This window comes from Strix uralensis, chromosome 8, assembly GCF_047716275.1.
Source record: "Strix uralensis isolate ZFMK-TIS-50842 chromosome 8, bStrUra1, whole genome shotgun sequence".
NCBI classification, from domain to species: domain Eukaryota; kingdom Metazoa; phylum Chordata; class Aves; order Strigiformes; family Strigidae; genus Strix; species Strix uralensis.
The window spans coordinates 31334146-31361995 of record NC_133979.1 but is presented as its reverse complement, the minus strand read 5'-3'; the positions used below and the strand labels follow the sequence as shown (position 1 = coordinate 31361995).

The following is a 27850-nucleotide window of genomic DNA, read 5'->3' as shown; positions in this document are numbered from 1 at the left end:
AACAATAATGTGAGTCTTTTGGGTCTGGGCGAGTCGTGAGTGTAGATTCTGCATTGGACCTAATGGTCCAGAAGGGTATTCTTTTGCCATGAGAAAGTCCACCGGCAGTTCAAAATATAGTTTACTTGGTTATCACTCAGTGTAGCAGCTGGAGGCACTCTCCCGCTGCTAGCCCACCCACATGAGCAGGATGGGTGAAGCCTTCATCCTTTTTTCCCCTTGATGATTCATCATGTGTTTTCATTACCCAAGAGACTAGATCCCCAGAGTTCTGGTCTTCACGTTTCTGTTGCACACCCGTGCCAGGAGCCCATGGCTTCATCCTTCTTGCTCATCTTCCCTCTGTCAGCCCGTTGCTCATAGGTTTGTCATACTTAGGTGCAGGTAGGGTTCATGTGCTGCTGTTTGGGAAACCAAGGTCTAAGCAGGAGCAATAGTGGTTTTATTTTGCATCTGGTTAGGTTTTTGGTTGGATGCCATGATAAATGTGAGTTGAAGTTGTGCCAGAAATCTACCTGGAGGGTTAATGTCTATAAGATGGACAGATACAAAACTTGTGAGAGAGCCTGTTGTGCTCCAGGAGTTTGCACAAATGCACTTTTGCATCACAGAGGTTGTGGTGGTTTCCCTTAATTATGCTTAGGCCCAAGTAGAGTTTTGGACAATTTTGAGCCACACAGCGTTGCTTGTCACTATTGGGAACGGAGCTTTGTTAGGAGAGGTAACAGTGTGGAGCCTGATTCTGGGTCTGAGCTTTCCTGAGTTATTTTACCTGTAATTAAAGGAGCAAAGGTGCATTTCTTTATTATTCAGAGCAGTAGGAGCCATGCAGTCCTTTTCTTTGTCTTAAGGTATCAGATTGCCTGTTTCAAGCATTATTCTGAATGATCACAAAAATCCTAATGCAACATGAGCTTGAACTAGGTCCTGAAAACCATCTTTCAGGTTAATGCTCCCTGGCTTTTGAAGTTACCACATTCTCTTCAATGTGGAGGCAAAGTTGCTAGTATATACAGGAAAAGAGCGCGAAGATGTTCCAGCTTTTTTAATAACTGGGTGGGATTTGGCATACAGAGGGTCTGCAAGGAGTGAAGTCAGTCGGAGGGGTTCATTACTCAACGTTTCATGCTTGTGTTTGGACTTGCGCTCTTCCTTGCAGCTGGGAAGGTGCTGGGTGTTTGAGGATTCGCTGGCCTCTAGTGGTGAAGCTGGGTAGAAGCTACAAGAAGCATTTCTACCTCTGTGCAAGCACTGGGTTAGTAGCACGTGTACTAAAAGAAAGCTAATGTTACAAAACACTTTGGTTTTGAACACTCATTTTTGCCTAATGGGCTCCTGAAATAGTTGAAGGAGGTCCTGGACTCCTATGCAGCAAGCCCCTTGATTTTTGCAGTGTCTGATTTAGACCCCTTAGAGGTGGTCCAGGCACTTCAGGAATCTCCAGCATATACATTGAGAGTGGCTGATTTTTAGATCAATGCAAGTAAAGTTGTACAGAACTAGAGTGCAAGATAAAAATGAAACTTAATGTTACAAAGCAACCACAAGTTAATCTCAAAGCTTTAGAATGAGATGACTTGAAACTGTTTTCTAAATGTATATAAATGGTGCTACCTGTGCCTCTGTTGTATACGTCCTGTTTTCTATTACTCGTACAGGATTTCTGTCTCCTGTAAAGAGATTTTTATAAGTTGCCTGCACACTTGTATTCCTAGGGGAGCCTTCTTTGCACCCACTCTTCTCGTAGCACTGACAGCGTACCTTGCTACTCCACAGCTTTCTCTGCGTTTGAGCTTGGCTGCTTGGCAGTGAAGTCTGTCTGCTGCACTTGTTCGTGTGATTTCCTTTCCCAGTCTTGGGGAAAACTTCCTAGTAGTGAGAGGCACAATGTGATATGTAGCGCAAGCCTGAGAGACTTAAGGGAATTGATTTTTAAAATAAATTTTAAAAGATCAGCACTGGGAGCCAAACAAGTTGGATTTTGTTTTGATTGGTTGGGGGGGTGGAGGTTTGGTTTTTTTGTTTTGAGTTTTTGTCACTATAGTGGCTGTGGCTAAATGAAAAATTCTGGTAGACTCCTATCTGACACAATTTAATCAGATAGCTTCCCTACCAAAAGATGCTAGTAAGCCCTTCTCAATTAAAGGGCTTCTCCCTCCCTCCCTTCGTCTCTCTATCCTTAGTTCAAAAAAAATCTAATTTATTAAGATTTAGAGTACATTCAGGGCCCTACCCCATTTAATATCAGTTTTGAGAAGGGAGGGGAGGGAAGATTAGGTTCTCATGAGAGAATTGTTGTCTTAATGGTTGGACTGGATGATCTTCAAGGTCTTTTCCAACCTAGACAATTCTGTGATTCTGTGAGAGCTCTTGGGTGTTTTTTTTTAATTATATTTCAGTCTTTGACAAAGACATTTATATTCATCTCAGGTATTGCCATTTTTGTAAGTCATGCTATAGATAAATAAGTATTCATAGTGTACTTCAGGTAGTGTTCCACATGGGTGCCTCCCAGGATTAGCATTTTGTCTTTTAATATGCTGAAACAGGCACTGCTAAGTACGAATTGCAGTTTTGGTTCGCATCTAGCTGCAGAACAGCAAAAGCAAAGAAGGTGGTTCATGACACATGCTAATGATTCACTGTTTTCTGTTCACAGATGTGAAAGGACCACCTACACACAGACTGTCCTGCGGCCAGTCCCCCTACACTGAAACGACAACATGGGAGAGGAAGTACTGCATCCTGACCGACAGCCAGCTGGTGCTGCTCAACAGGGAGAAAGAGGTGAGAGAAGCTCACGTTGGCCGCTCAGGATTTACTTTTTGGCCTTTACTGGTAAAATGAGAAGGCAGCTTTTTTCATCTCACCTTTTATTTTGTTCATGAGTCTAGTGAAATGTGTGAAAGGGGGAAAAAAGGGAACTAACCTATTCTGCGTGGCACGCACAGTTATAACCCAGCTGGCCCAGATGCCAGTTGCATGGCAGAGGTGACAGCAAACTGTCTGCACCCAGAACTCCCTCCTGGAGTTTTACAGCTGCATTTAAGTCTGCCACTACGTCTTCCTGTGTTATTGCTGCTTTTAATGGTATTTAAAACCACCGCAGCTATATAAACCTACCTCCTCATGTCACTGCAGACATAAAGGTAGGGAAAAAGGGCTTGGTTTGTGTCTATATTGGAGTGCTGGGCAGGGAAGGTGTGTGCAACCTTCACACTGTACGACCATCCCTGCTGTAGTCACAGAGTAAATTGTTGGAGACAGAGATTTGCCCTCTGTCTTGCTAAATGCAGCAAGGAAAATTGGGTGCCCCTTGGCATGGATGCTCAAAGCTATTGCAACCATCTTTGCTTTAATTATAAAATTACTGTGTGTGGGGGGGGGTGTGTATATATATCGTGTAGTACTTGGCATTGTGCCTTGCCATGGAGGTAATGACAATATGGTTAAAGAATAAGCATGTTTTAGTTAATTGAAACACTGAACAAACAAATGCTGATAATTCCCTCCTAGACTATGCCATGATGTTTTTTTTTTCTTGTGATTTTTGATGTCTACACACTGTCACTAATACTTTGATAATGCTCCTGGGTTTGTTTAATTACTCTGCTATAGATTTACCCTGTTTAAAAAATAAATATTTCAGGAGGAACTATAAAATAGGAATGTTTTCAAATTACTGAAATAGATTTTATTACTTATAAATGCCCATGAGTTTGAGTCTAATTACCATGGTTTCTTACATTTGGAGATGGCCTGAATTTTTGTGTTTTTTCTTGATTCTGTTGAAGCTTCTGTGTGTAGCTGTCTACAGGCTCGTCTGCTGTAGCACTAAATGTTATTTATCTTCAGCTGTGATCAGATTTATTTACAAGGGCTGAAATATTTCTTTACATAGGGAGAGTGGGAGGAAATGGTTTAGAGAAGGACTTGAGTTATTAGAAGGGAACAACATCAATGCTAATGCGTAGGAGAGGTGATCAAACGCAGGGAAAATGGAAGGCCCATATCATGATGTTTGTTTACTATGTAATTTTTTTTCTAGTCTGACAGGACTGTCACCTAAGGAATTAAAGTATATACTGAAGAAACTTAAGGACATGTGAAAATTATTCCTAAAACTGTACTGTACTAGCACAGCTGGGCTGAAAGGATGCATCTCATTAAAGAAATGTAATTGAAAACAACACTGTCTCATATCACAAAAAATTATCTGAAGGTGGAATCATGCACTTGGGTTCTTAATTTCTCCTACCACATACAGTTGAAAGCATTTTGCTGGGAGTAAGATGGGTCTTTTGCTTAGATCCTAAGGAGTAAATACGGGAAGTCTGACCATCACTGGTGTTAAGTGATTAAGTAAAAAGGTTAATGTATTAAGTCATTATATACTATGTTTAAATACACTCTGTTTTTTGTCAGAAGCTGGAGAAATTCAATATCAGACTATACAGAGCCTGCGTCTTAAGTATAACAGTTACCCCAAAAAATCAAGCAGTACAATCAATCTTTGCAGCGTGCTCTCGAAGGAGCCTGCCTGCACTAGCACAATGAGAAATAAGTTGTTTTGTGAAATGCTGCGTGCAGATGGGCCAAGCAGACGTGCCTTTGGTGCAGGTGTGACTCCACATGCTGATAATGTGATTTGTTTCAGAAACTAGTAGCTGGAGTCAGATTTGCCATTCTGATTTTCAGGTAATTTGGGACTGCTGTTAAGTGAAAGGATAAAGGGAACTCCTTGCAGAGTCGTAAGTACTCTGTAGGAAAATAAAAGGTGGTTTTTATCTGGCTTCCAAGTCTGTACACATGGCAGTGTACATACGATCCCTTATAGAAACACACAACGTACAGGAGTAGAACTGCTAGTTAAGAGAGGGACACGGAGCTGATACTCTGGATTTGCACCTTCTAATTTTTCTGAAATAGAAGTATCCCTTGTAGCTTTCATGAGAAAGGGAAGGGGAGACAGCTCGGTTACATTTTCCTTGGCAAGTCATTCAGAGTTGAAAGAGGCTCTATGAAATGTGATCTAGAAGTAAGAGAGAACAGAGGCCTAAGGCAGCAATGGGGGAGATGCTTGGGAAGAGCATAATGATTGAAAAGTATGTAGGAGGGAAATCAAAAAAAGCCCATGGGTGGGACTGCAGGTACAGGGAGCCTAAGCAAAAGACCAGGTGAATGAGGAAGAGGGAGGTTACTTAAGAAAATTGAAGGTTATGTTTAGAGTAAAATTCTTGGAAAGGTGATGCTGGAGGAGGTTTTTTGTTAACCTGAAACAAGATGGTAGGCAACAGGAGTTGAAGATGAAGAGATCCTGCTCTGAACATGGAAACTGCTGATAGAGTGGGTACGTCAGAATTTCTTTGGACTGTTGGAGAGGATCTTAGAAACAATGTGAGGGACAGAATGATACCCATCAGTAAGGGGGTGGGTGTGGGGGAAGAAGGAAGAGATGTTAACAGCAGAGTGCCCTTGCAACCCAAAGGGAACACTTGCATCATCACAAGGCTGGTGTAATTTGAAAACTGTGAGTCTGAAGCATCTCATTTTATTCTCGTGCATCTGTTTGTTACTTCATGGAATAAAAAGCCAAGAAGCTTAGCCTGTGTGAAATTGAAAGGGAACAGAAATGTTTGATGTTTATAATACTTTGTAAAATCTTTACGCAAGTTTGTAAGTCAAAGCCAAAAAGTAGGAAAACATACAAAATGTAAATGGGTAAATGAAAGATGTCTTAATTCTTTCAGGTATAGTGCTAAGTTTGGTTTCTTTCAGTTAATGCTGTATTTTAACAGCATTATGAATTGTACAGATTAAGAGTGAGGGAACAGTACAGGAATAAACAGAGGAGTAAGAAAACTCTTTTCTTACAACATCCCAGCACTATGTATTTATTGTCAAGGCAGTTTGGAATAGAGTATGTGCAAGAGAGATTTTGTGCTGTGCAAGCACAACAATAGGTTGGAAATCAGAGAAATTTCAAGGTACAACTTGATCCAAAAATATCTGTAATTACTTAGACAAAAATAGTCTGACAGTATCACCTTGTGCAGTGTAGAAAAATATTAATTACTTGACACCTTGTCAGTTTTATAAAATGAAAATAGGTAAGACTGAAGAATGAAGATTATTAATGAAGGGAAGAGATTGATGCCCAAAAAGTAAGGAGAAAGGAAATGAATCCCTGTAGGGACATGAGAGACGACTTAGCAAATAAGGAGTCATGAGTGACAGGAGATGTTCAATTACTACAACATATCGTGGTGTGGTAATATGTGGCAACATCTTCCAAGACTAGGGGAACGGATCTAGATTGATTCACTTACAAATCAGGTATTTTTTCTATGAGAAAGACAGCTTCCCGCTGTCAGGAAGGTGTAGATACTTTCATCCTTTGCGAAACCTGTTCCATAGAGTAAAAGCTGTGAGAGCACAGTAAAAGTGTCTGCAAAATCAGTGTGCCATTTAAACAGGGAAAGGGAATGAGTTAGTGTGTATGAAGAGCAGTTTCAGATAGATAATCCATTGCACGGCACTTTCATGAGGGATGTGACAAATGGCTGCATCTGGTTTTGGGCTGCTTTTTAGTTGGTCTTTGTCTGAAACTTGGCCGCTGTCCTGCAGGATCTTTTATTTTTGTGTTCAGTTGGAAATGAAGATGAACAACACTTTTCACTCTGTTTGAATCTTACTTTTCCCTCCCTGCACCCAAAACCTCATCTTTCTTCTTGGATTTAGAGGTGTTTTTAATCAAGGGCGAAGGATAGGAAAGACCTTCATTCACTGTGACAAGATCTACTCCTTATTGGTGCTGGTGACAGAGGCCAGCAGCAGGACATCTCTGATGTATTTTCCTACTCTTCCATCTCCTGTGACTGACACCAGTAGTGGAGCGACAGCGGTGATCCCAAGAGAAAATAGCAAGAGCAAACACTGATGCGTGGGGCCCCAGGGGAGGTTCTTCAGAAATGCCTGCTGCCATTCTCAAAAGACTTGTCACATTGGTATCTTACAGCAAACATGTTTTACCTGTAAGTGGGAGTTTGTCAAAGCTGAATGCAGTCATAAGAAAAGAATTTGCTTCAATTCCCAAATGAATTTAATTATTTAAAGAAATGTCAACATTTTTAGAGTGGATTTCTATGTCAAAATTTTAGCCAGCTTATATCCTTCTGGAGGAAGGTAAAAATGTAAATTAACTGTTTTGTTGTCATGTTTCCAAAATTCCTGACTATTAGTTCAGAAGAAGCTTCAAGTTCTCAATTTTTTGTCTTGAATCAGTCTTTTCAATCTTGAAAAAAATCTATCTGCACTGAAGAAACTTTTTTCCTACTTTTTTTTTTTTAAAGAGCATAGCTCAGTTTGCCTTTAAGAGGCATTAAATGCTTGTCAAACTCTTACTCCTATTTATTCTGAAATCTCTTCATCATCAACCTACTGGAAATCCCAAATACAGGTTTTATATGCTTAAAAAGCACGTTCAGTGACAGGTGAGCTATGATGCTGTTCAAGAGTTTAGAGTCCGAGCTCAGAACCCATCCTTGTTAAATTGTGAAATTTGACAGTGAAACGTGGTCTGTGATCAAAATTGTCAAGGTTGCCAAGATTATCAGTATTTGAACTGTCCCTATGTACCTTCTTGTCCCTGAGTTACACTGCTCAGAGCCTAGCCCTGCTCCAGCAGCTTCAGCCTGTTGGCTCAGGGTCAGACGATTCCCAGGATGGTGAAGTCTCAGCAGGGCAAAGAACAGGATAACTAAACCGGGTGGAAAAAAAAGAACTGAAAGCCTAAATTGCTGTTAAGAGCCCTGACTCTGCAAGACCTTGTCATTCTCCTCGATCCTTTGCTGAGCTGCTTGCTGCAATGGCAGGGGCTCGAGGAGGGTCACAAAGGTTGCAGATGTCTGGCTTGGTGTTTACGTGGTATTTAGTTGTGCACTTGCTTGTGTTTCGGTGCCACCCGATCTGTGAATCCGTTTGACCTACCACAGAACGGTTTTTATACCTGTTTAAAAACATGTCCAGCCCCACGAGATTCAGAGCTGCTGACCAAGCTCATTTTGCACATTCACGAAGCTGTATTTTTAAAAGGAGTCCGATCTTATGCTAAGCAATAAATATGGGTCCTGGAGTCTTGGAGTTAGTTCTTTTTTGTCAATATAGAGTGAAAGGATGTTTTTGGAGAAGTGTTACTTAAAGTAACACAGCACTTTTTAAGTCAGACCTAAGGGGGGGGGGGGGGGGGGGGGGGAAATCTTTTTTTCGCTACTTTGTTACTTTAATCTTGCCAGTGAAATTGTGGGATGTTTGTATATTTTCTGGTGTAGATCAAGCTATGTAACATTAAAATGTTGTTCCTTATACAGTTTATAGAATTATTGAGTGAAATAAACAGTATCAGTTTTTTCTCAAGCCACTATAAATACACTAACAAAAGGAGGTTTTTTGCTGGTGTGGACTGTACTTCACTAGATGAACGTAGCTTCACCAATGAACCTTTTTTAGTGTGCAGACTAACCATGTTTTCCTAGTCTGGGCAAATGCTAAGTACGAAAGGCTAAGTGACCCAGAATTAGGACCTAAGCTCTCAGACTGTCTTCCTGTTAATGGCTCAGTTCCTCTTTGAAGATAAATCCTATCTCTGGTATGCAGAAGTAGATTTGTTTTTGACACCGACTCCGGTGTGCTGCAGCCTGTTTGCTTTTCCCAAGGACACAAAGGACAGCGTGGCCTCAATTGCCATTCTGCTCCTCACCCTCAGCAGCAAGTCAGTACAGCCATAGCGTCCTCTTGGCTATCGTCATTGTTCATATATACGCTGTTATCAGGGTGGTAGTAGTGCTTTTTTTCATGTCAGTGGATTAAAAGAACATTTCTGTCATCCCGTGTCCAAAAGCACACACGGATACTGAAGAGGTATACTTGAAAGAAAAGGGACTATATTAATTTCTCAGTTAAAAAATCGAATAGTGGAGAAATCTCCCCCACGAGAGCTGCGTTGGTATAGAGCTAGCAGTTAGGTGCAGGTGCAACAGGTTCACTGAGAAAGGAGGATCACTGGCTGGTAGCTTGATGCTTTTAAGGTGTGCTGCAGCAGGTGTGTGGTATGACCGGTAATAGCTGTTCTGGAAATAGGGCTTGCAGCATCCCACCAAAAAAGTGCTCTGAAGGAAATCAGGAGAGGTGGTGGAGCAGAAAAGTGCTTAGAAGGGAGTAAGGCTAAATGGAGCCTCCAGATGAAACCTGAAAATCTAATCTGTGATCTTGATTGAATGAATGTGGCATAAGCTAACAAAATTAGTCTCTGCTTAACTTCCTAATGCGCTCCCGCACGGAGATCGTTCGTCAAAGGAGCTGCTGTAAAAATCTACCAGCACAGAAAGTAGCCTTAACAGAATAACCGCTAGGGATTTGGGAACTTGCTTTGAGAAATGAGCACTGTTTGAAGGAAACAAATAGACTAGTGTAGTAATAAATAACATTAAGAAATTACTTTAAGAGAATGCTAAGTGCTTAAAAGTCAGGAAATGCCAGAACTAGTTTGTGAGAGCCATTGTAGTGCAGCAAGATTCTGTTTAGCTTGGTTTTCGAGATGTTTCTCTGTGCAGTCTCCAGCTTTGGTGACCAGCCTTTCAGCAGCTTGAAGGATCTTTGCTGTCTTTTGAACCTCTTTGGAACAATTTGTATGTTCTTCAGGAGGGTAGAGTGAAGGATGTCTTCCTCCAGCTGGAAGGGTATTTTGTGTGTGCTGGGCAATCTGGATTGCATCTCTGGCGAGCAGGTAGCTGTCTGAAGTTTTTGTCTGCCTTTCTATATGCAAAGTAACTGATGCTTGAATTGACCCGTGCTGATCACATAAACAAAATCAGGATGCCCAAAGGTGTCTGTATAAATCCAGAAAGTAGCTGGGTTCCCTTCCTTATCCTCCAAATCCCTTTGTACGTTTTCTGGGATCGGATTAGGAGTACCTCAGTCTCATTTCTTGTTTCCAGGCATACATGCTGTTGGACAAAGAGACTGTATTGCTTAGGCTCTTATAGAGCTCCTGGCTGTTGTCTAAACACCCTGCGACTGTAGTAGGTGATGTAATTTACCACTTTTTTTCCAGCATAAGCACCTCTCTAGCAAAATGTAGTCATCCAGGCAGGTGTTTAAAGGCAAGGTTAGGGGGGAGCAAACCCTGAGGTGTCAAGTTCTGCCAAAATTTCAGGAAAGAGAAACAAGATCTTTATACATTCAGTACTTTTAAAGAGAATTAACGTACAGAATTTTATTACTGTGAAATAGTGAGGACCACAAACCTTTCTTAGGGCCTTCTGAGGACCCACTTTTAGGATGAGTTTGACTTAATCATAGAAGATAACCTCTTACTCCATGTGCACAATATGATCAGCAGAACATCCATTTTTCTCTCACATGCTGTAGCTGATCCCTGAATATGTGCTGAGACTGCAAAAAATGCTTTTGTAATCTCCAAGTTTCGCATGTAGCCATCTGACCAGCAGCCTCTGCCTGACTTTCCCAGCGTGGAAGCAGGCAAGGCTGGGTAGCGATGGGTCCGGCACCGGAGAACCGGTTTCCAAAAGCAGGACTGCCTTGTTAGTCAGATGGGTCGGCTGTGTTGTGACTTGATACCTCAGGAGTGCAGATTTTGCTGCACACCTGCATACAGCTCTGTCCAGGCTGCGTGTGCCCCGATGCTCCTCACTGCTGCAGTGCTTTCCCCGGCAGCCGCAGGAATTTCGTGGTAAGGCCAGGCGTGCCGAACTGCATCTGAAAGTTATTACCAGCTGAGTAGAAAATGAAGTTCTTCTGAAGATGGCATATTAACAGCATGGCCCAGTGGCAAATTAACAGCTGTCGGCATCCTTTTTCTGCAGGTGCCTGTCGATGGGGTCCAGGAGCCGCAGGTGGATGCTACCAAAGGACGCTGCCTGCGCCGGACGGTGAGCGTCCCCTCCGAGGGCCAATTCCCCGAATACCCGCCAGAGGGGGCCGCCAAACTAGGTAAGTGGAAACCTTGGCCTCAAGAAAGTCATTTTAATTTGTAGCTGCAAGCTGTATCAGAGGGCACTGCTTCTCAGGCAGTATCCTTGCAAAGGAGCCTGCTGAGGTGGTGGTGGAGATCGTGCGACCGTGGCCTTGTTGGTAAATGCCTCCAGCAAAATGACTTCCAAACACCAGGATTTATCCAAACGTCAGTGAAGTTGTTAGGAGGTACCAGAGAAGCTGGGCTGTTGCTGCACACAGGAGGGCTTGTAGATGTGCTTGTAAGATTACTAGACAGCCCTGGGATTTGCCACTGAACGCACGTCTGTAGGAATGCAGCTTTTGCAGATGGCTGTAAGTGGTTCCCGCTGGTTTTTAGAACTGTTAGGTGGTTATGTTTTACTTCACTTTGAGTCACTCTGAAATTTCCTTTGCTTCATATTTTCATAACAAGTACTGGATAACAGGTTTTTCTATAACTTACCTCATGCCTGTTCAGGGTGCAGTTCCTAAAAGAAATAACCAACTGCCTGCTGCTGTTGGCTATAATTATACATGTTGAAATCTAGGGAAAGCAAAAGAAATGGCAGGTATTAAAAATGACAGACAAAAGCTTTGTTGCAGTAGTTTCCCAAGTCCAGATTTGGCCCAGTTCCCCCTCTTTATTCCACCCCACCTGTGGTTGCATAAAGAGCATCATTCCAACTCTTTCCAGAAGAAAGGAAAAGTGAAGGGAGGCAGCAACCACACACAAGTGAACTCTTCTTTCTATTCCCAACCAATTAAAGAAGCTTTCCTTGGCATAGGCTGGTAGGATCTAAGAGCAATTCTTCCTCAGTTCAGCTGTAAAAAATATCAATCCTGGGAGAGTGTGAGCTATGAGGAAAAAAGTAACATGCATCTATAAACAGTAAAGCAGCCTTGATAACATTGTTATCAAAGGGGAAGAGCGGGTAAGGTGTTTTTTGTTTGAGGCTCAGCTGGTTTTGTATGCCAAAGAATTTTATTCTGTTACTATGTTGCACACAAATAATTAAAATCCGAGTCTTCTAGTTATTTAACACATTGTAACTGTAGTACTTACTTAATTTTACTTGCCCATACCACTATTTAATCTTTCCCTATTTGCAGAAGGCAGATAGGGTTCTTTTTTTGGATTTGTTTGGTTTCTGGATTAGAAGACTGAAAAGAAACAGGGCAGGTTGAGGATTTAGGAGGGAAAACTGCAAAATACTTGGGGATGAGTGACATAAACAGAACCCCTGTTGGATTTGATTGTGCCATTTCAAAGGCAGCTCTAAATGATTATCTCATTTTGCCATGTGAACAAATATTCTTGTTAGGAACTAAAACCAGTATTAAACATGTTTACACAGTGTTATAGGCGAAGTACTGTAGGTGTGTGGCTAGCAAGATGAATGAAGAATCATATTGCAACCAGTCTGTGCTAGGCAATGCATATTATTTGCAGCTTTGCAAGCTAGAAAGACCTTTAAAATCTAGGATTTAAATGCCTTGTTTTTCTATACTATGTGCAAAAAATGTGTTGAAGAATTTCTAGACTTCACTGAGCATCTGAATAGCTGGAAATCCTGGTGTTATGTTTTTAAATGTAACCTTGTAACCTTCTTCATTTTTCTTGAATTGCCATACAGAATGGATGGCTGCTGTTTGGGTATACACCTTACTATGTATTTTGCTACAACTTTAGATGCATGTGACATCTTGTAGCGTGCTACTTGATGTAAGCCTGACAAGAATATATTAAAAGTACAGGAGAAACCCATATCCACATGGTCTTCTCCATATGAGAGCTGCAACTGTAGTGAATATAGATGTCACAAAGTGTGTAGCTAAAGGAAGCGGGCATGCAGTGGGAGGGGAAGAAGAAAGACATGAGCTGGGGAAAAATTGAGCAATGCCCATACTGTGAGCAAGGATGAGGGTAAGTGGGAGGGCAGGCTATGTATCATCTGTAATTGCAGCGCCCTAGGTAGTTCCCTTGTTTTCACATTCTGGTTAGAAATGACTCTTATCGTGATTACAGAATTCCTGCCAATGGAAAAAAGTGAGTTGATAGCAAGAGTGGGAATAGCTTTTGTCGAGATATTGAGCCAGAAGACAAACCAGTGAAGGAAACCATTGAACGTCTTTATAAAGAGAAGGAAATGGATGGTAGCAGCCAGAGCGTATCACCAGCAATACAGATAACAACTGGACTAAAATAGCTTTGGAAGGGACACCAAAAGCTGAAAAGCGCAGCAGAGGCAGCTAAAATATCTGGTAGAGGAATTGCTATGCAGAGGCGATAAGAATATCTAGCTTGTCCTAGGGAAGCGTGTGTGTAACATGGCAACAGCAGGCGTTGCATCTTATGATGATATCTGAAATTGCTACTTGCAGAAGAACTCCTTAGGGCTGGCTCTAGTGCAGAGGTTAAGGCATAGCAATGGCATTTGCTTTTTTCTCTAAGTAAGGTTGCCATACCTCTCTTGGAACTGACTTATTTATTTAACAAAAAAAAAAGGGGGGGGGGAAAATTCAGGTGATGGAACTCTTTTTCACCTGTAGCACTACAGTTATACTTTGTATGAAATGTCAAGAGTATCGTATGAGGTCAATCTTCTTGTTAATGGAGCAACTGGAATGGTGTGTGTTCTTGAGGGACTCTGCATAATCAGCAGTAGTGCCCATTCTGCACACATTTGTGGCATTCTTTACAGCATTGTGCACGCATCCTTGTAGCTCCACTCCTAGGAAGTGTGTGTGGGAGAAACTACCCACGTTACAGCTGAGAAGTTGAAGCAAGAGATGTATAACTCACCAAGGGTCAACATTAAGCCAAGTGTGCTTTACGCAAGGACTGTTGTAGTCATTCTTGCCATCTTTCTCATTTTTACCCTTGCTGCAGGGTTGGCTCAGCTGTTCGTGAGGCAGCTGCTGAACCACCGTGGTTTACAGTCCCATGTACTAAGATAGACACCAATTTCCACATACTTCAGTACAGTAAGCTGTAATTTGTGATGGTTCAGCAGCTGCTAGAAGAGCAGCTGAGCCATCCCTTCTGTGCAGGCAGAAGCCATTGTGGTCACCCTCAAATAAGAGCTGGAGGGGCGGACACAAAGATACAATACAAGATGGAAAGTGACTTGTTTAAACAGTGAAAACTAATAACATCATTTAAAAACTGTACCTGCAGAGGACGCTCACCATCTACTGCTAGCTCAGGAGCTTGCCCTCTGCTTGCAGACAGTGGAGAGGTTGTTTCTAATGTTGAAATTCTTAATTCTGACCTGGAAGGTACACTGTACAGAGAGTTGTGTCAGCAAGCCATCCGTTAAATATATGCCAGGAAACTGCCTTGGTATGTAATCTGTATCATTGTAGTAGTACCCCTCTGTGAGTGAATAGACACACTCTGAATATGTTATTTACTTGCTAGGATTTCATCCTGGCAGCACTTTTTCAGAGGTGCTTCCATCCAGGGAAGCTAAAAATGTAGCTGTAATTTCTCCCTAACTCCAGCTTGACAGCCTCTTTCCTTCTTCTTTCAAGTGTTTATTTCAATGGACTAATTCTGGTATTAAGTGTGATCCAGGCCCTGGAGACCAGCACCTAAATATTCTAGAAAGAGATAAGGTGAAGAAAACTCAGGCTGGTCCATCTCTTGTACTTGCCTCCATTTCTGCTTCAGATCCTGCTCTTTTTCTAACAGGTGTATATTTTCCTCTTAGGGAGATTAAATCCTTTGTAAAGGATCATTGTTTATAATGGCATATTGGAATTAGCCATTCATACAGTAAAAGCATGATTCAGATTTCCACCATTCATACTGTTTGACAGGCTAGTAACAGTTATTGCTTCCTTTCCCAAAATAATCCTCTTCTCTCTTACTCTGCTTCCTTCTCACCACCTGCTCACACTAAATGAGAGTTGTTAAGGAGAATACGTAGCGAAAGTTTTGATTCTGGCATCTGGGTGCATCTCTGTGGCATTAATAAGAGATTTTTTTGCCTGCATATGTGAAAATATCAGGAGGGTTTGAAAGTAAGGAAATGGTTTGGGTTTTGGTTTGGGGTTTTTTTTAATTTATTTTTAAATTATTAGGGAAGAGCATCATCAGGAAGAGAGTTTTTGAGATTCTCTGATGCTTAGAAAGGCTTGTGTTGATGCAAATGGATTTTCTTTTTATATTTGGAGATGAAGTCATCTGAGAAGAGGACGACTGTTTCACTTATTGAAACAGGTTAACCCTGTTTTTTCTCACTTGCATCTATGACTACTGCTGAATATGAAGGCTCTTGAGAGAAGATTGCTGAAAGCACGTCAGAGGTCTTTGCAAATTTTTGTTTTGTCCCCACCTTGAGTCACTTGCATTGAGAAACCTTGTTTTGTATCAGATCACTTGGTTAATCAATGGGAAAACATAGTTTGTGGCCTCTACCCACACTAAATGCTAGCATGCTTGCTGGTTGTTGCCTTCACTGATCTAATTGTTCTAAACAGTATTAACATGGCATGTAGATGAGGAGCTCTGGAAGAATAGCTGTGCAATGCAAACAAGCAGCCAAAGGTGAGAGGAGGCAGGGACTCCTTAAAGTACCTTTGCTGCAGATAAAAGTATCTGGAACCACACAATTAAAGCAGCTTTTTTTTTTCATTTCCTTTTTTTTTTTCTTTTTTCTCCACGCACCCACACACCCCACCCACGCCCCCAATATACTCCAGTTTCTTGGATGGAGAGAGAATAGCCACCACGACTGAGGACAATCTGGGTAAGCAAGCCTTACACCTTTACACGTTTTAGGAGCTTCTACCCAGTCAGCTCTCTGCATGTCAATGTCTGTTCACCCTTACATAGCTCTCTAGCTTATCTTCCAGGCTGTTGTGCTGGAGTCATCTTCACTTCATCAGAGAACCACTTGGCCTTTAGCGCCTCAGCCCTCTTTGTAGAGCATTAATAGCAGTTACTCAGCTGCTGACTCCCATCTCGGCTCTGCAGCTCTTCTCTCCATACTTTGGCACAGTTGCATCCACGCAACCTACTGTTACCATCCGTTCTTCCTCCTCAGGAGGAATCTCCCATGCCCTGATGAGCTGCTGTTCTCTGACTGTCTCTATAAAGATTGCCTTTGTGACCACTAACATGGCAATGGAAGAGCAGTCATGCTGCCGTCCTGTGCTCAGCGCTGCTGACACACTGGGAATACTGGGTCCAGTGATGTCCCACCACTTGAAGAAGGATGTTAAGAATCTGGAGACAGTCCAGCAGAGATCTGCCAAGGTCATTTTGTTCAGAAGTATGTGACCCATGAAAAGAGGCTGAGAGAACTGGGCTTGTCTAGGCTGGAAAACAAAGAGGCTAAGGGATTGATCTGATAGCCTGTGGCTACTTGAGAGCTAGCGGTAGTGAAGCCAAACCCTTCTCAGTGGTGGGAGATGATAAAACAAGGGGGAATGGCCACAAATTGCACTTTAGGAGATTCAGATTGAGAGATTAAGAGGAAGTTTGGCACCAGGAGGGTAGTGCAGCACTGAACCAGGTTGCGCAGCAAGATTGTACAAACTCCATCCTTCAAGGCTTTCATGGCTCAGCAGGACAAAGCCACAACTGACCTTACCGGGTGTTGGCAAGGCCCTACTCTGGGTGAAAAGTAGGACTAGATAACCTCCAGGAGTTTCTTAGAACCAGTGTTTCACTGGTTCTCTCTTTTACTTTCTATCCCTTTTTGGCTTGCTTCTCCTAGCACGTGTGCATCTGCCTGCTCTCATAAAGCAACTGTAACTTGTCTCATGCAGAGACATCTCTGATTGTTTTCAGCCTGTTACTTGAATGAAGTCCCCCCCTATCTCCAATAATTTGTGTCTCCTGGCCAACAAATACTGAATTTGAGAGAGAAAGGTCTCAGAGGTACTAAGTTCCTACAACTTTCACAAAAAAGCATAGTGTTCATACGGGAAGGAGACTGGACAACATCTGATGAAAACAGTATTGCAGTGTGTGCTGTGTGTGATAAGCACTACAATGCAAACAGACAGGAAGTTAGGCACCCTTACTTTCCTGATCACACAGCTGTTGTATAGTGGGCACCTAATCTGGAATTCTACCTCAGTGGAAAATCACCCAAGTTGGATTTTTTCAAATCTGACTTTCCTCAAGTTAAGCACGTAAGTGAGAGGCCTGGGTTTCAAAGCAACTGCAGCTATCGCTACCTTTTTCAGAAAGACTGAGGCTGCTAAAATTGGTTTTAGATCGCTTAACTTCAGGAGTGTACTTTAGAGCTAATAAATAAAATATATCTTCTGTACTGTGGTGAACTACATGTACAATTTTGAAATTTGGCGAAGATGGAATTTCGAGCTTCAGACGTTACTTTAACTTCCTAATCCTCTGGCTTAGTTGCACTGTTGACAGATTTTCATTTTAGTGATCAGCCCATTTGTGTTCCCTCAAGCTCATTTTTTCAGTAAAAATCCCACTGAAGTCAGAAAATTCTCTGATCACACAAACGAGGGTAGAAGTGATAAAAATGAAGCACCAATCTGTTTTGGTGCCAGACCTGTACTGCATTGCTATCAGGTGACCAGTTAGCTGTGCAGAAATCCTGCCTCCGTACTGTTTTAAAAGGTTATGTCCAGAGGCTTAGAAATGGAGTGAGCAACAGAAGATTAGTGAAGTGACGTCTGGTTTCATTGCTGCCTGATATGTACCTCTTAAAACAGTTCCTGCAAGCTGCTGCCGAGCCCTCCTACGTGGGGATGATTGCACCAAGAAAATACACAGCCCGTGCTCTTCCTTCAGGTAGAAACTTGGCAGGAAAGAACAGGCATTAGCTGAAAAGATATCTAGGGTTATTTCAATAACTGCTGTTTCTAATACAAGGTTGTCTGCAACTAAAACAGTCAAAGCTGAGCCTTGCTTTCTGTGTATTCCAGTTGGAATGAGTACTTGGTGATGAAAGAATAAATAGATTTACTCTGTGCTCACCACATAGTTACGATCCTTGTGTGCTAAGGTTTAGGATGAATACCTGAAAAGGGTTACTACTTTAAGAGGAAGGCAGGGAGAGGGAGGCAGTCTGTTTTGGAAGAGAGATTGATTGTGACCTGGTCAATGAAAAAATCTGCAGTGCACCAATCTTTACATATTCAGTACAGATTTATTTAGGAAAGATGCAGGAATTTGAAATAATGGACTTCCTGTAACTTTTAACAAAACTGTGTGCTGAAAAGAGGGTTGTCCCTTCACTTTCCGCCACCTGACTTTGCTTACAAAGAATATCTGTTAGAAAGTGAGGATGAAAAAATGCAGTTTACAACTCCCTGTATCTCAGCTGTAGGGATTTATGATGTGTCTTGATGAAATAATTTTCCCCATAGCACTGTCTGCTTTTTCACCGTGTTGCTATCTGCAAAATATCCATCTGCTGTCAACTATTATGCATGGCAGTGATGCAAAATAGGGCTTTGGGTTTAGCCCTCAAATTGAGGGGTGTGTTATATAGCAGTATCTCTGGCAGGAAGATGGATTCAGATGTGCTGACTTTACTTGTTTGCAGCTTTTTGGGTTTGCCCGATTTGGGCTTGCACGAGCGTGTTTGTATATACATGCACAAAGATACATGTGAGAGATTCACATCCTTTATGCAGACTCAAGAGTCTGAAGGATCAGATGCATTACTGTCCGTTGCCTTTTTCATTTGTTAGCAACCCTCCGTGAGTGGTTTGAGAATTTTTTTTTTTTTTTCTTTTTGACCTCTAAGTGCTTTGTACCAAAAATCTAAATTGAAAGGCCCCCAACAGCTGAAAGGTGATACTCCAATGAGATCAGTGCAGAAAGCACCGTCCTGCGCTTGTGTGGTTTGACGCTGCTCGGCGGTGGCCAAAGACGTGGCCATGTTTCCGTAGGCTGGAGGTGCGTGCTGCGCTCTTCTACACCGCGCTTCAGGCCTGACCTGATGGTGCTGCTGGAGCCCGTGCATGGGAGCCTTTCCTGGGCTGAGATCTGAAGCCTTTGGCTCACCTAGTAGCACAAACAAGGGTTTGCTAAAGGCTTTATGCTTTGCATGCTTCACTGTCTAGTGCATTGGGTCATGATCTCCTGGTGCAGTGACTGTTGGGTATGATTAGTAGGCATTGTAGCTATGCTGAGGTCAATTGAAATTCTAAAACTTTAACTGTCTTTAGATGTCATTGTTTACCCATCATGTTCTATTCCAAAACGCAAATACATGCAAACTGTGAGTTGCATTTTTAAAAATCTCCTGTGAAATACAGCTGGGTTTGGGCACCGTTAAAGAACCAGCGGGCTACACAGGGAAACACCTACTGTGTGAAAAGTGTCCTGCTATCTTCTGCATCCACAAAAGAGGTTAGGAAACTTTGAGAAAAGCCCTGCAGTAATCTGAAATTTGGACTATGTACAGTGCAATTTGCTTGCCTTGGAAGGATGAAGAATTCAGACAACTCTGCTTGAAATTAAAACTACTCCAGGGAGGCTAGATGTAACAAACAGGACGGCTGGATCTCAGTGACATTCCCCCTGGGCAATTGGAGTTATTTGTATACAGAAAATTGCCAAGCTGCTATCTCTTTCTTCTTCTATAACGCGAGAGAAGCCAAAGGATTTTGTTTTGTTCTGAATGCTGCTGAAACTTTATTCCCTTGGACACAGATCATCTGCGCTGAAAGCCAAGTTTCGTCATGAAGCAAATTTTATCCATTTAGATCTTAAAACCTCTTTTTAGAGCAGAGATTAACAGGGGTATGAACACATAATCTTAACTTTCTAGTATTGACACGTAATCCATTAGGGTTTTTTTTTTTTTTCCCCCTTGGAAATGTATTATTACATCCCTGCCCACTACTTCCAGCACACACAAAAAAATCGCTTTAGAGATTTTAAAATTTTGTTATGAGAGCATAAAGAGCACTTTATAAGTAGAGCATGTTGTGCAACGTGGTAACTGCTAAGAACTGGTAGCTCTCAGACCATCTGGGGCAGATTTGTTGACTTGAGTTCTAACCAAACCTCAGTTTGTTATGAAGGAAGCTATCATTTTCCTTAGTTTTCTCAACAACAACAATAGAAAGTTATTTATGAAATTCTTTAGCAAAATCTACCTTAAATCATGCATGAACTTGCTGTGGATTGCTAAATTTTGTAAGTGCTCTTTTACAGTTGTTTGATCTTGTGGCAAAAAGTAATTACACTTCACCCAACCATGTATACTTACTTGCCTTTTTTCCTTCAGTAACAACCAGCTTAACACTTAATGGAAAATTAACCTTCTTTCCTACAGCCTGAATTTCCTTAAGTCTTGTCTAGAGTTAATTTGAACCGCTGAATTAAATTTAAATAGGTCAATGTTATTAAATCTGGTTCAGACTTTGGTATTAGTTACAGAATTGGTTGCTGATCAGTTTATTGCTTTAACATAAATTGATACTCGACAATGCAAATACTTATCGAATTGGATTAAGTACATCTAGTTTGAAAGTTTGTATGAAATTAAATATACAAAGTTCTCTCCACTGTACAGGGGTGTGCACACTCCCACCTTCCTGCTTCACCACCCTCTTTGGTGCAGGTTCTATCACATGCCTGCCAGGTGAATCGATTTGACTTCACGCAGTGAAATCGTGTTCACCTAAGTGTTGTGTTGATGGGTTATCTTTGAATATGATCTGGTACATGTTCCAAATAACCCTGCAGCCATGTGGTGGCTCCAACACAAAGAAGGTGGTGGGAGCCTGTTGCTTAAGGACAGTAGGAGAGCCAAATTGTTTCCACTTCTGTGCTCACCCCTAGTAGCAGCCTGGAGTTATAGTGGCTTGGGTGTAATATGAAGCTGCTGTTAGCTTTGATCTAGCCAGTGCACTTACACTAACAGCGGAGCCAAGGCAGCAGAGATTTGGACAAGGGCTGTGCAAGATTTTCAGAAGAGCTTGTGTAACTTCTGTCACTGCTGAAGTCTGTGCTCTCACATTCTTAAAGCTACTGTTACTTGAACTACTTCTGGTACGTCTTCGTGCATTGCAGTTAGGGCTCACAGTTGCAGCATAGCCATGCCTTGCTTTTGAAAACTATTTCATTAGGGTTGCACATTTTTCTGTCCCAGGCACCGCCTCAAGTTCTTTATCTCATGCTAGCTATGCATACATTGTGTTGCAAGTTCATCCACTTCTGTAGCATTCATGTGTTTCTGTAATTTTTTTTATAGTCCAGACTTCAAAACCAGAAAAATACAAACACAATATTTGATGGACGAGCCTGTACAGAGAGTGAGAAAAACATGGAGTCCTTCTGGAGGACCATTCAAATCATGCTTCCAGGAACTTTAAAGAAATAGATTTATTTTAAATAGGTGTACCATGCTAAGTAGTAAAACCATCACTTTTTTATTTTAATGAAGCTTGGGACTGTCACTTCTGCTTTTTTTTTTTTTTTCCCCCTTGGTTTTGTGTTGTTTCTAGGAGGTTTGAGCCAGTCTTCTGTCATACCTCTCCCTTCCTCAGCGTGCTTTCTCCATGTCATGGTTTGTTGAATGTTCTCATAATAAGCAAATATGGACAAGCAGGGTTGGCTGGTATTGTACTATAATAATCGGTGAGCTGCCCTGTATCTTATCTCTAGAGTGCTGAAAACCTGTGAATCCTTGTATTTTTGTTTTGGCATTATGGATTGTTGTGGCCTTTGGCAGGTTTCCATCTGTGTGTCTGAGCTGCCCATGCTGAAATGTCTCTGAAGATACTCAGTGAAAGGCTCTTGGATGTCTACATATAAAGTGCTGAAGAACTTTTTGTCATTGCTGCCCTAGAATCCAAAGTTGTGGGGGATTTTCTTCCTTTTAGTCAGTTCTGGTTGAGGATGGCAGAACTTGCTAAGAAAGCTATAATGGGGCGAGAAATACATTGTCAGTTACATATCAGGTTTTTTCATGCAAGACCTCAGGAGATTTGTTTTTCATCAGGCAGTAATATTCTTACATCTTCAAAATAGTTTATGAACGTGAGCTAATTAATCTCCAGAATACCTCTGGGAAGTAGACAAGTTGAATTTTTTAAAAATAAAAGAAGCGAAGTTTTCAGTATTTCCTGTGCCACCTTGTGATATTTACGCTTCACTGGGGCAGTGACACACCTCCTGTGGGTGAGCTGCTTTTTATCGAGGCATAAATAGAAAGGTTCATAATATATGAGGTGGCTTAGGTATTAAATTAGACTTATTCAAGCACATACTGAATATTTTGCTAACCTGCTACCCCTTTTGTAAGTGATCACTCTTTCATAGCACAAGGGGAGGAAAGAATTATAACTGTGATTTTTATCTGCAAAACAGACAAAAATGTTTCAGCAGCACAGCAGAGAGATAATTTACTTAAAAGAAAAATAATAAAGCCACAGAGGAAAAGCAGGCTGTTGAACTCCGCTGGAGTTCATCAGAAACTCTTCTAACAGGCACCTCTGTGTCGCAAGCAAATCCCCGATTCCCAAAGGGAGCCTTGGAGATGGAGAGTACTATAGGTTCTAGCAGTGATTAGTGTCCATTAAGATTCAACTCAGTGTCCAGTAAAGTGCTTTTGGCTACAAGCTAATAATTCTTGATGCATATTTGAGACTGCTCTATCTTGTGCATTATCCAGTGAAAAAATGAAGGGTTTCTCTGCTTTTTCATTTTTTTTTCATCTCAGATGGAACTGCAAATATTTCCTTGACTAGCAACCTTTTCTTCAGCGAGTTGGATGTAGTTTAGGTGAGAATCTGACCATCGAAAACTCTGGTCATCTGAGTTGTTCCTCACAGATGGTCTTTTCCCGCTGTTACGTGGCATGTATGGGCTAAAACGGTAGCAGAAAAGCCTAGAGCAGTGGTCAACCAACCCAAAGATACCAGTGTTGTACAAATAACGAGTGCTTTGCTTTTGCAGTCATCTTCGTTGCCCTTTGGCTGCAGGGGGTGTTGGGGATTGCTGGGCTAAAGGCTGGGAAACCCTAATGGAGCCTCCAGAGACCGGTCACGTTTGATCGTTGTTGGATTAGTGCTCTGGTCTTGCCTTGACAGGGAGGGTAAGGTGTTAACCATTCCACTCCGGAGCAAACAGGAAGGATTTAAGGAATGGTTTTTGTTTGGTTTCAGAGACTCAGAATTTTGGAAGAGATGTTTTGTTCCTGCTCCTGGTAAAGCATGTGGTGGTGGGTTGACTGTGGCCAGCTGCTGGCTGCCCACCCAGCTGCCCTCACCCCCCTCCTCAACAGGACGGGGGCAGAAAATAAAATGAATAAGCTTGTGAGTCGAGAGGACAACAGGGAAACCACTTACCAATCACCATCGCACACAAACAAGGCTTGACTTGGGGAAAACTAATTTAATTTATTGCCAATTCAAATAAGTGTGGAGGAGCAAAACTTAAAACACCACCTTCCTCCACTCCTTTTTCCAACTTCATGCCTTCATTCCCGACCCCTTGACCGCCCCGTGCCAGGGTCTGTTTGCACCAGCTAGAACCAGCGTGGGGAGCCACAACCTCTGCTCACAGAAAGCTTCTGGAAGCCCCCTGCATGGGTACCTTGGAGGCATATTACAATAATATAAATGTATTCAGATTATCAGTGCTCTAAGATGTTAGAAAACCTAATGATGTTTCTTAGTTTTTAAATTGATTTCAGAGTCCTTTGCATCAGACTTAAGTATGGAAACGTTGCTGAACACAGTCAACTGGTTTTCTAGATAAATTAATCTGGAATATGCTGGATATATGAAGAGAATATTTATTAAAACATTTTTCTAGTAGCTTCTCTCCCTGCATAATTTGCCATTTTAAAAATCTTCTGCTAGCTGAGTGTTCCCGTACATATTTCTAATTTTAAGTGGTTCAGATAGATCACAGGAAGATAGACATGAAGTTGACATCTTGCCTTTAATTGTAAATGCTTTATACTAAAAGAAATGGATTTAGATTTAAAATTTAGATTTTTTTTTTAAGAAAAAAAAAAAAAAAGGTCCAACTCAGTTATTTTCTTTTTATCTATTCTGCTCCAGTGCTTCTGCTCTGCTAATAGGTTTCTTCAGCAGCCACCTCCAGAGTCAGAAGCTGTAAATGTGCCTGGTCTGAGCAGAGGCAGTGGAGCTGGCCAGGAATTAGTTAATTCACTGCACTGACATTTTGTTTTGAGATACTGGGAGGCAACCTCCTGTTCTTCCAATTCAACGGGCCTTTTTTAATGAGAAGTAGAACCTTACATTTGTCAGAGGATTGGTTATTTGAACAAAAGTCACATGGTAATATTATCAGGTGGTTTTTTTTTTTTATAATCTTTATTCAGTGTCACAGTCTTTTGCAAACAACTTTGATTTCTAGACTGCACAAATTGCATTTCAAATTCCTGAAACTGGGTAGATTTCTAGAATACTTCAGAGTACTAGTATGATTTGCCTTTTTTTCCCCCCTGATTCTTTTTTTTTTTTTAATATTTTCCTAATTCACTGTCTCTTCCTAAGTCATCAGTAGGTGTATTTGCTTGAGTTGGACAACTCCTTCAGCATTTCAGAAATCTTATTTTGATGTCGGTACAGCAAGTTTTAGGGTTGACAGAAGTAGGTATCAGGACTGAACCTTCCCAAGTCACTAAAAATGGCTTCTTTGGAAGAAACAGGCAGATTATGGCCTTATTTCAGAGCTGGATTTTAACACTTCATAGCCAAAGTTTTAACACTTCTGTTTGAACCTGCTTTAAAAACAGAGGATTCCTAAATGACCTGGAATGAAAAAGCAAAACATGGAAACAAAAATCAGAAATGTAATCAGACAAACTTTAAAAAAAAAAGGGGGGGGGGGGGCAACACAAGGAAAAAAGCCTGGATTTCCCCATAAAAGCATTAGAACTCTTTGAAGAGATGCACAGACTAACTTTAATGTCCCGGTCCATACTTTTTCCATCTTTTCTATCATGCCCTGTGGTGTACGTGAATTGTCTGATGTTGCTCCACCCTCCAGAGAGATGCTTTTCTGTGGCGCTGTAAATGTAGTTGGTACAGTGCTCTGGAATGAAGTGTTCTATATAATTACCATAGTATTTGTTGTTTTTGTGGAGCAAGGGTGGTGAGAGAGAGGAGATTGCAATTGCTTATAAGCTGTTACTGCCTTTTTGCAGAGTCTGGCTCAACTGAGATCATGAGACCGTTTTGCCCTACCGTTTCCGGTAATTAGGCATTTCTAAGTAGCAGGTCAAACCAATTTGTCTTTTAGAGGGACTGTTTGTTTTGTAATACTGCTATTAGTGACAGGTTTTTTGGGGGGTGTCTGTTTTTTGAGCTGTTGTTCTGTTCCAGCGCTGATCTTGGGGCGAGATCCCTGGGTGTAGTTTAGTGATTGGCTTTAGAGGGCAAGGGAGCAATTATAATTTTCTATTATTTATTTTGCAGTCGGTATTGTTTAAGCACACATTCAACAAGTTTCTTTCCCAAGGGCTACGCTGTGCTTTTCACACAGATTTCTCACGTGAGCCTTGGCAGGGGGTAGGGTGACCAAAGCTACTGTTTCATCCAGGGGAAACCCTGTGAGGGTGTGGGATGTTGTTGCCTAAGAGAGCGTGCAGAAGCTCATCTTAAGTAATCCAGCAAGAAAAAAGGAGATGGATAGCACTAGTGGAAAAAAGGGCTGAATCAGAGGAAAATATTGTGCTACTCTAGTTTTGCCACTTGTTTGTAAAATAGATATGTTCAAATCTCACCCACCCCCCCACCCCCCCACCCCCAAGAACTGCAAAATAGTAGGAGCAAGCGTGCAGCCTCTTCGCCCTTCGTGAGCAATTTTAGCCTGTTTAGCAACAGGCTGAACAACTTTGCATTCCTCCTGTATGTGTGCTTGTCTGCTCTGGTCCCTGACTGGCAGGTGGGATCTGCTGGGAATCAAACCGTGGACTTTTAAACTGATTCAACTTGACATGCTATTCTCAGCAGGGGCATTATAATGTGTAAGGGACATTATGATGGCAGCAGTGACTAAACTGTGTAGGTTTTTGCTTCTATGCCTTGAAGAGCAGCTTTTTTATATTTTAGAGGAATGCTGTATGTGAAAGTTCAGTTCTCAGCACTTGTAAAATAAAAAAGAACAGAGCTCAGGGAAAGGCCTGTGGTATCAGCCATCAGCATTTCACTTTCAAAGCCATAGATCTTAGATTGAATTTGGGGGGGGGGGGGGGGGGGGAGGCAGTGCAGGAAAATAAGAGGGCGGGGGGGGGAAGTTCCTTGTGTAAGTGACTCCCCAGGGCTTTTTTGGTACTGTGTATTTCCAAGGCTGTAGAAACATCTGAAGTGGGGTAACATCTTCAGATAAAGTGCAGTTTTGTCAGACACATTCAGACATTTTTCCTTGTTCAACTGACAAAACTATGTTGTCATCTTGGCTGGCTTCTTGTAGTCTGAACAGTGTATGTAGTGATATCAGTCTCTTAAAAGTTTTCCTGTAGCTGATTTTAGACTTGAGCTGCTTGAAATGCCCAAATTTTCTCAGCATTGGATGTGTTTTTGCTGAAGAGGAGTCTCCTCCTGCCCACACCCCCTCCCACCCCACCCTGAGTGCTTGGGCTGTCTCTCAGCTCCCCCACCCTCCCTTAGGACAGGAAAAATGAAGTGTCTACCCATCCCGAGTAGATTATGTCGCTGTTTGCGGGGAGGACAGCGTGCATCCCATACGCTGAGAGGGAAGGCGAGCGACCAAAGGGCGGTTATTGTTCAACTCGAGCCAAGGAGCTGAATAGAGAGGCTTGCGCTTGACGGGCTTTGGCTCTGGCTTTTCTGCATTCCAAACCCTCTGAGGCAGAGAAAACAGCGCGCGGGAGAGGAGCGTGCAGAGGCTACGCTGACTTTCTGGTTGGCATGGTGGCAGGATCATGGTAGAGTTATTAGGATTACCACAGAATGCAGTTCACAGGTGAGATCCCTCCTGACACGGTCCGTGCAAGCAGGGGACTGTATTGCTGCAGTATTTCCAGTGAGATGGGATTGGGTAGGAGGCATACAGGTATTCTGCTGGAAATTTAAAGTGACTAGACTTAAAGCAACTAGAAGCTTTCAGGGTTGGTTTTTTTTTTTTCCATGTTGCATGCATATATCAACTCTTTTCTTCATTATTTCAGTTTCATACACAGATTTTTAAAGAGATATTTACATGGATTTAATATGATGAATGGAAAAATAGATTATTGGTACTTTTCTGCTCACTACTACAGAAATTACATGTTAGTATTCAAATACCATATAGATGTGAAGATGAGAAACATGTTTTTGTAGTGGCTTTCAAAGTTAAAAATCTAGTTTATTGCTGTTAAATCATTAGGTTTACTTTTCTCCTCCCTGACAGCCTTTACTTACCTAACATAAGTCAGTACATTTTTCATATAAAAATTTGATTTCTGAATAAGGCCAGACATCATTCTTCAAGGACACAGTGTGGGAATATTTTTCAGTGTTTACTTGTGGCTGGCATTGTGTGATGTTTTCAGCATATGATATTGCCAACCTTGCTTCCTGTCCTCCAGCAAGTGATGATAAATCAAAGCAGTTCAGGGAATCCTACAGGTTGCTCATAAAAACAAGAGGATTTGTTTTCTTTTCAATATAAAGGCACTGCCTTAATAATGCTGCTTGCTTTTCCAGCAGCTTTTGTCTTAAAATGTATTGTTAAGTGACAGCAAGCTGGAAAGCATTTAAATTTCATGCCTTTTGATACAGTTAAACATTTTTCAGTAGCTACAAAAGCAATGAATACTGTCTAAGGAAACCAGGAATGGAATCTCCTGAGTTAAATTTTTCTACCTTGGAAACATCCTTTAATAAGTACTGATTATGAAGTCGT

At 41.7% G+C, this 27850-nt stretch overlaps 1 protein-coding gene across 7 annotated transcripts in view; it reads left to right on the top strand.

The window, feature by feature from the left end:
- RASAL2 (RAS protein activator like 2) overlaps positions 1–27850 on the top strand; it is a 186911-nt gene that overhangs the window by 81254 nt on the left and 77807 nt on the right. For all 7 annotated transcript variants that reach the window (XM_074877005.1, XM_074877004.1, XM_074877002.1 and 4 more), the window contains exons 2-3: positions 2660–2787; positions 10884–11010. In XM_074877005.1, the coding sequence (XP_074733106.1) occupies positions 2660–2787; positions 10884–11010 (255 nt within the window). The remainder of the gene's footprint in view (positions 1–2659; positions 2788–10883; positions 11011–27850) is intronic.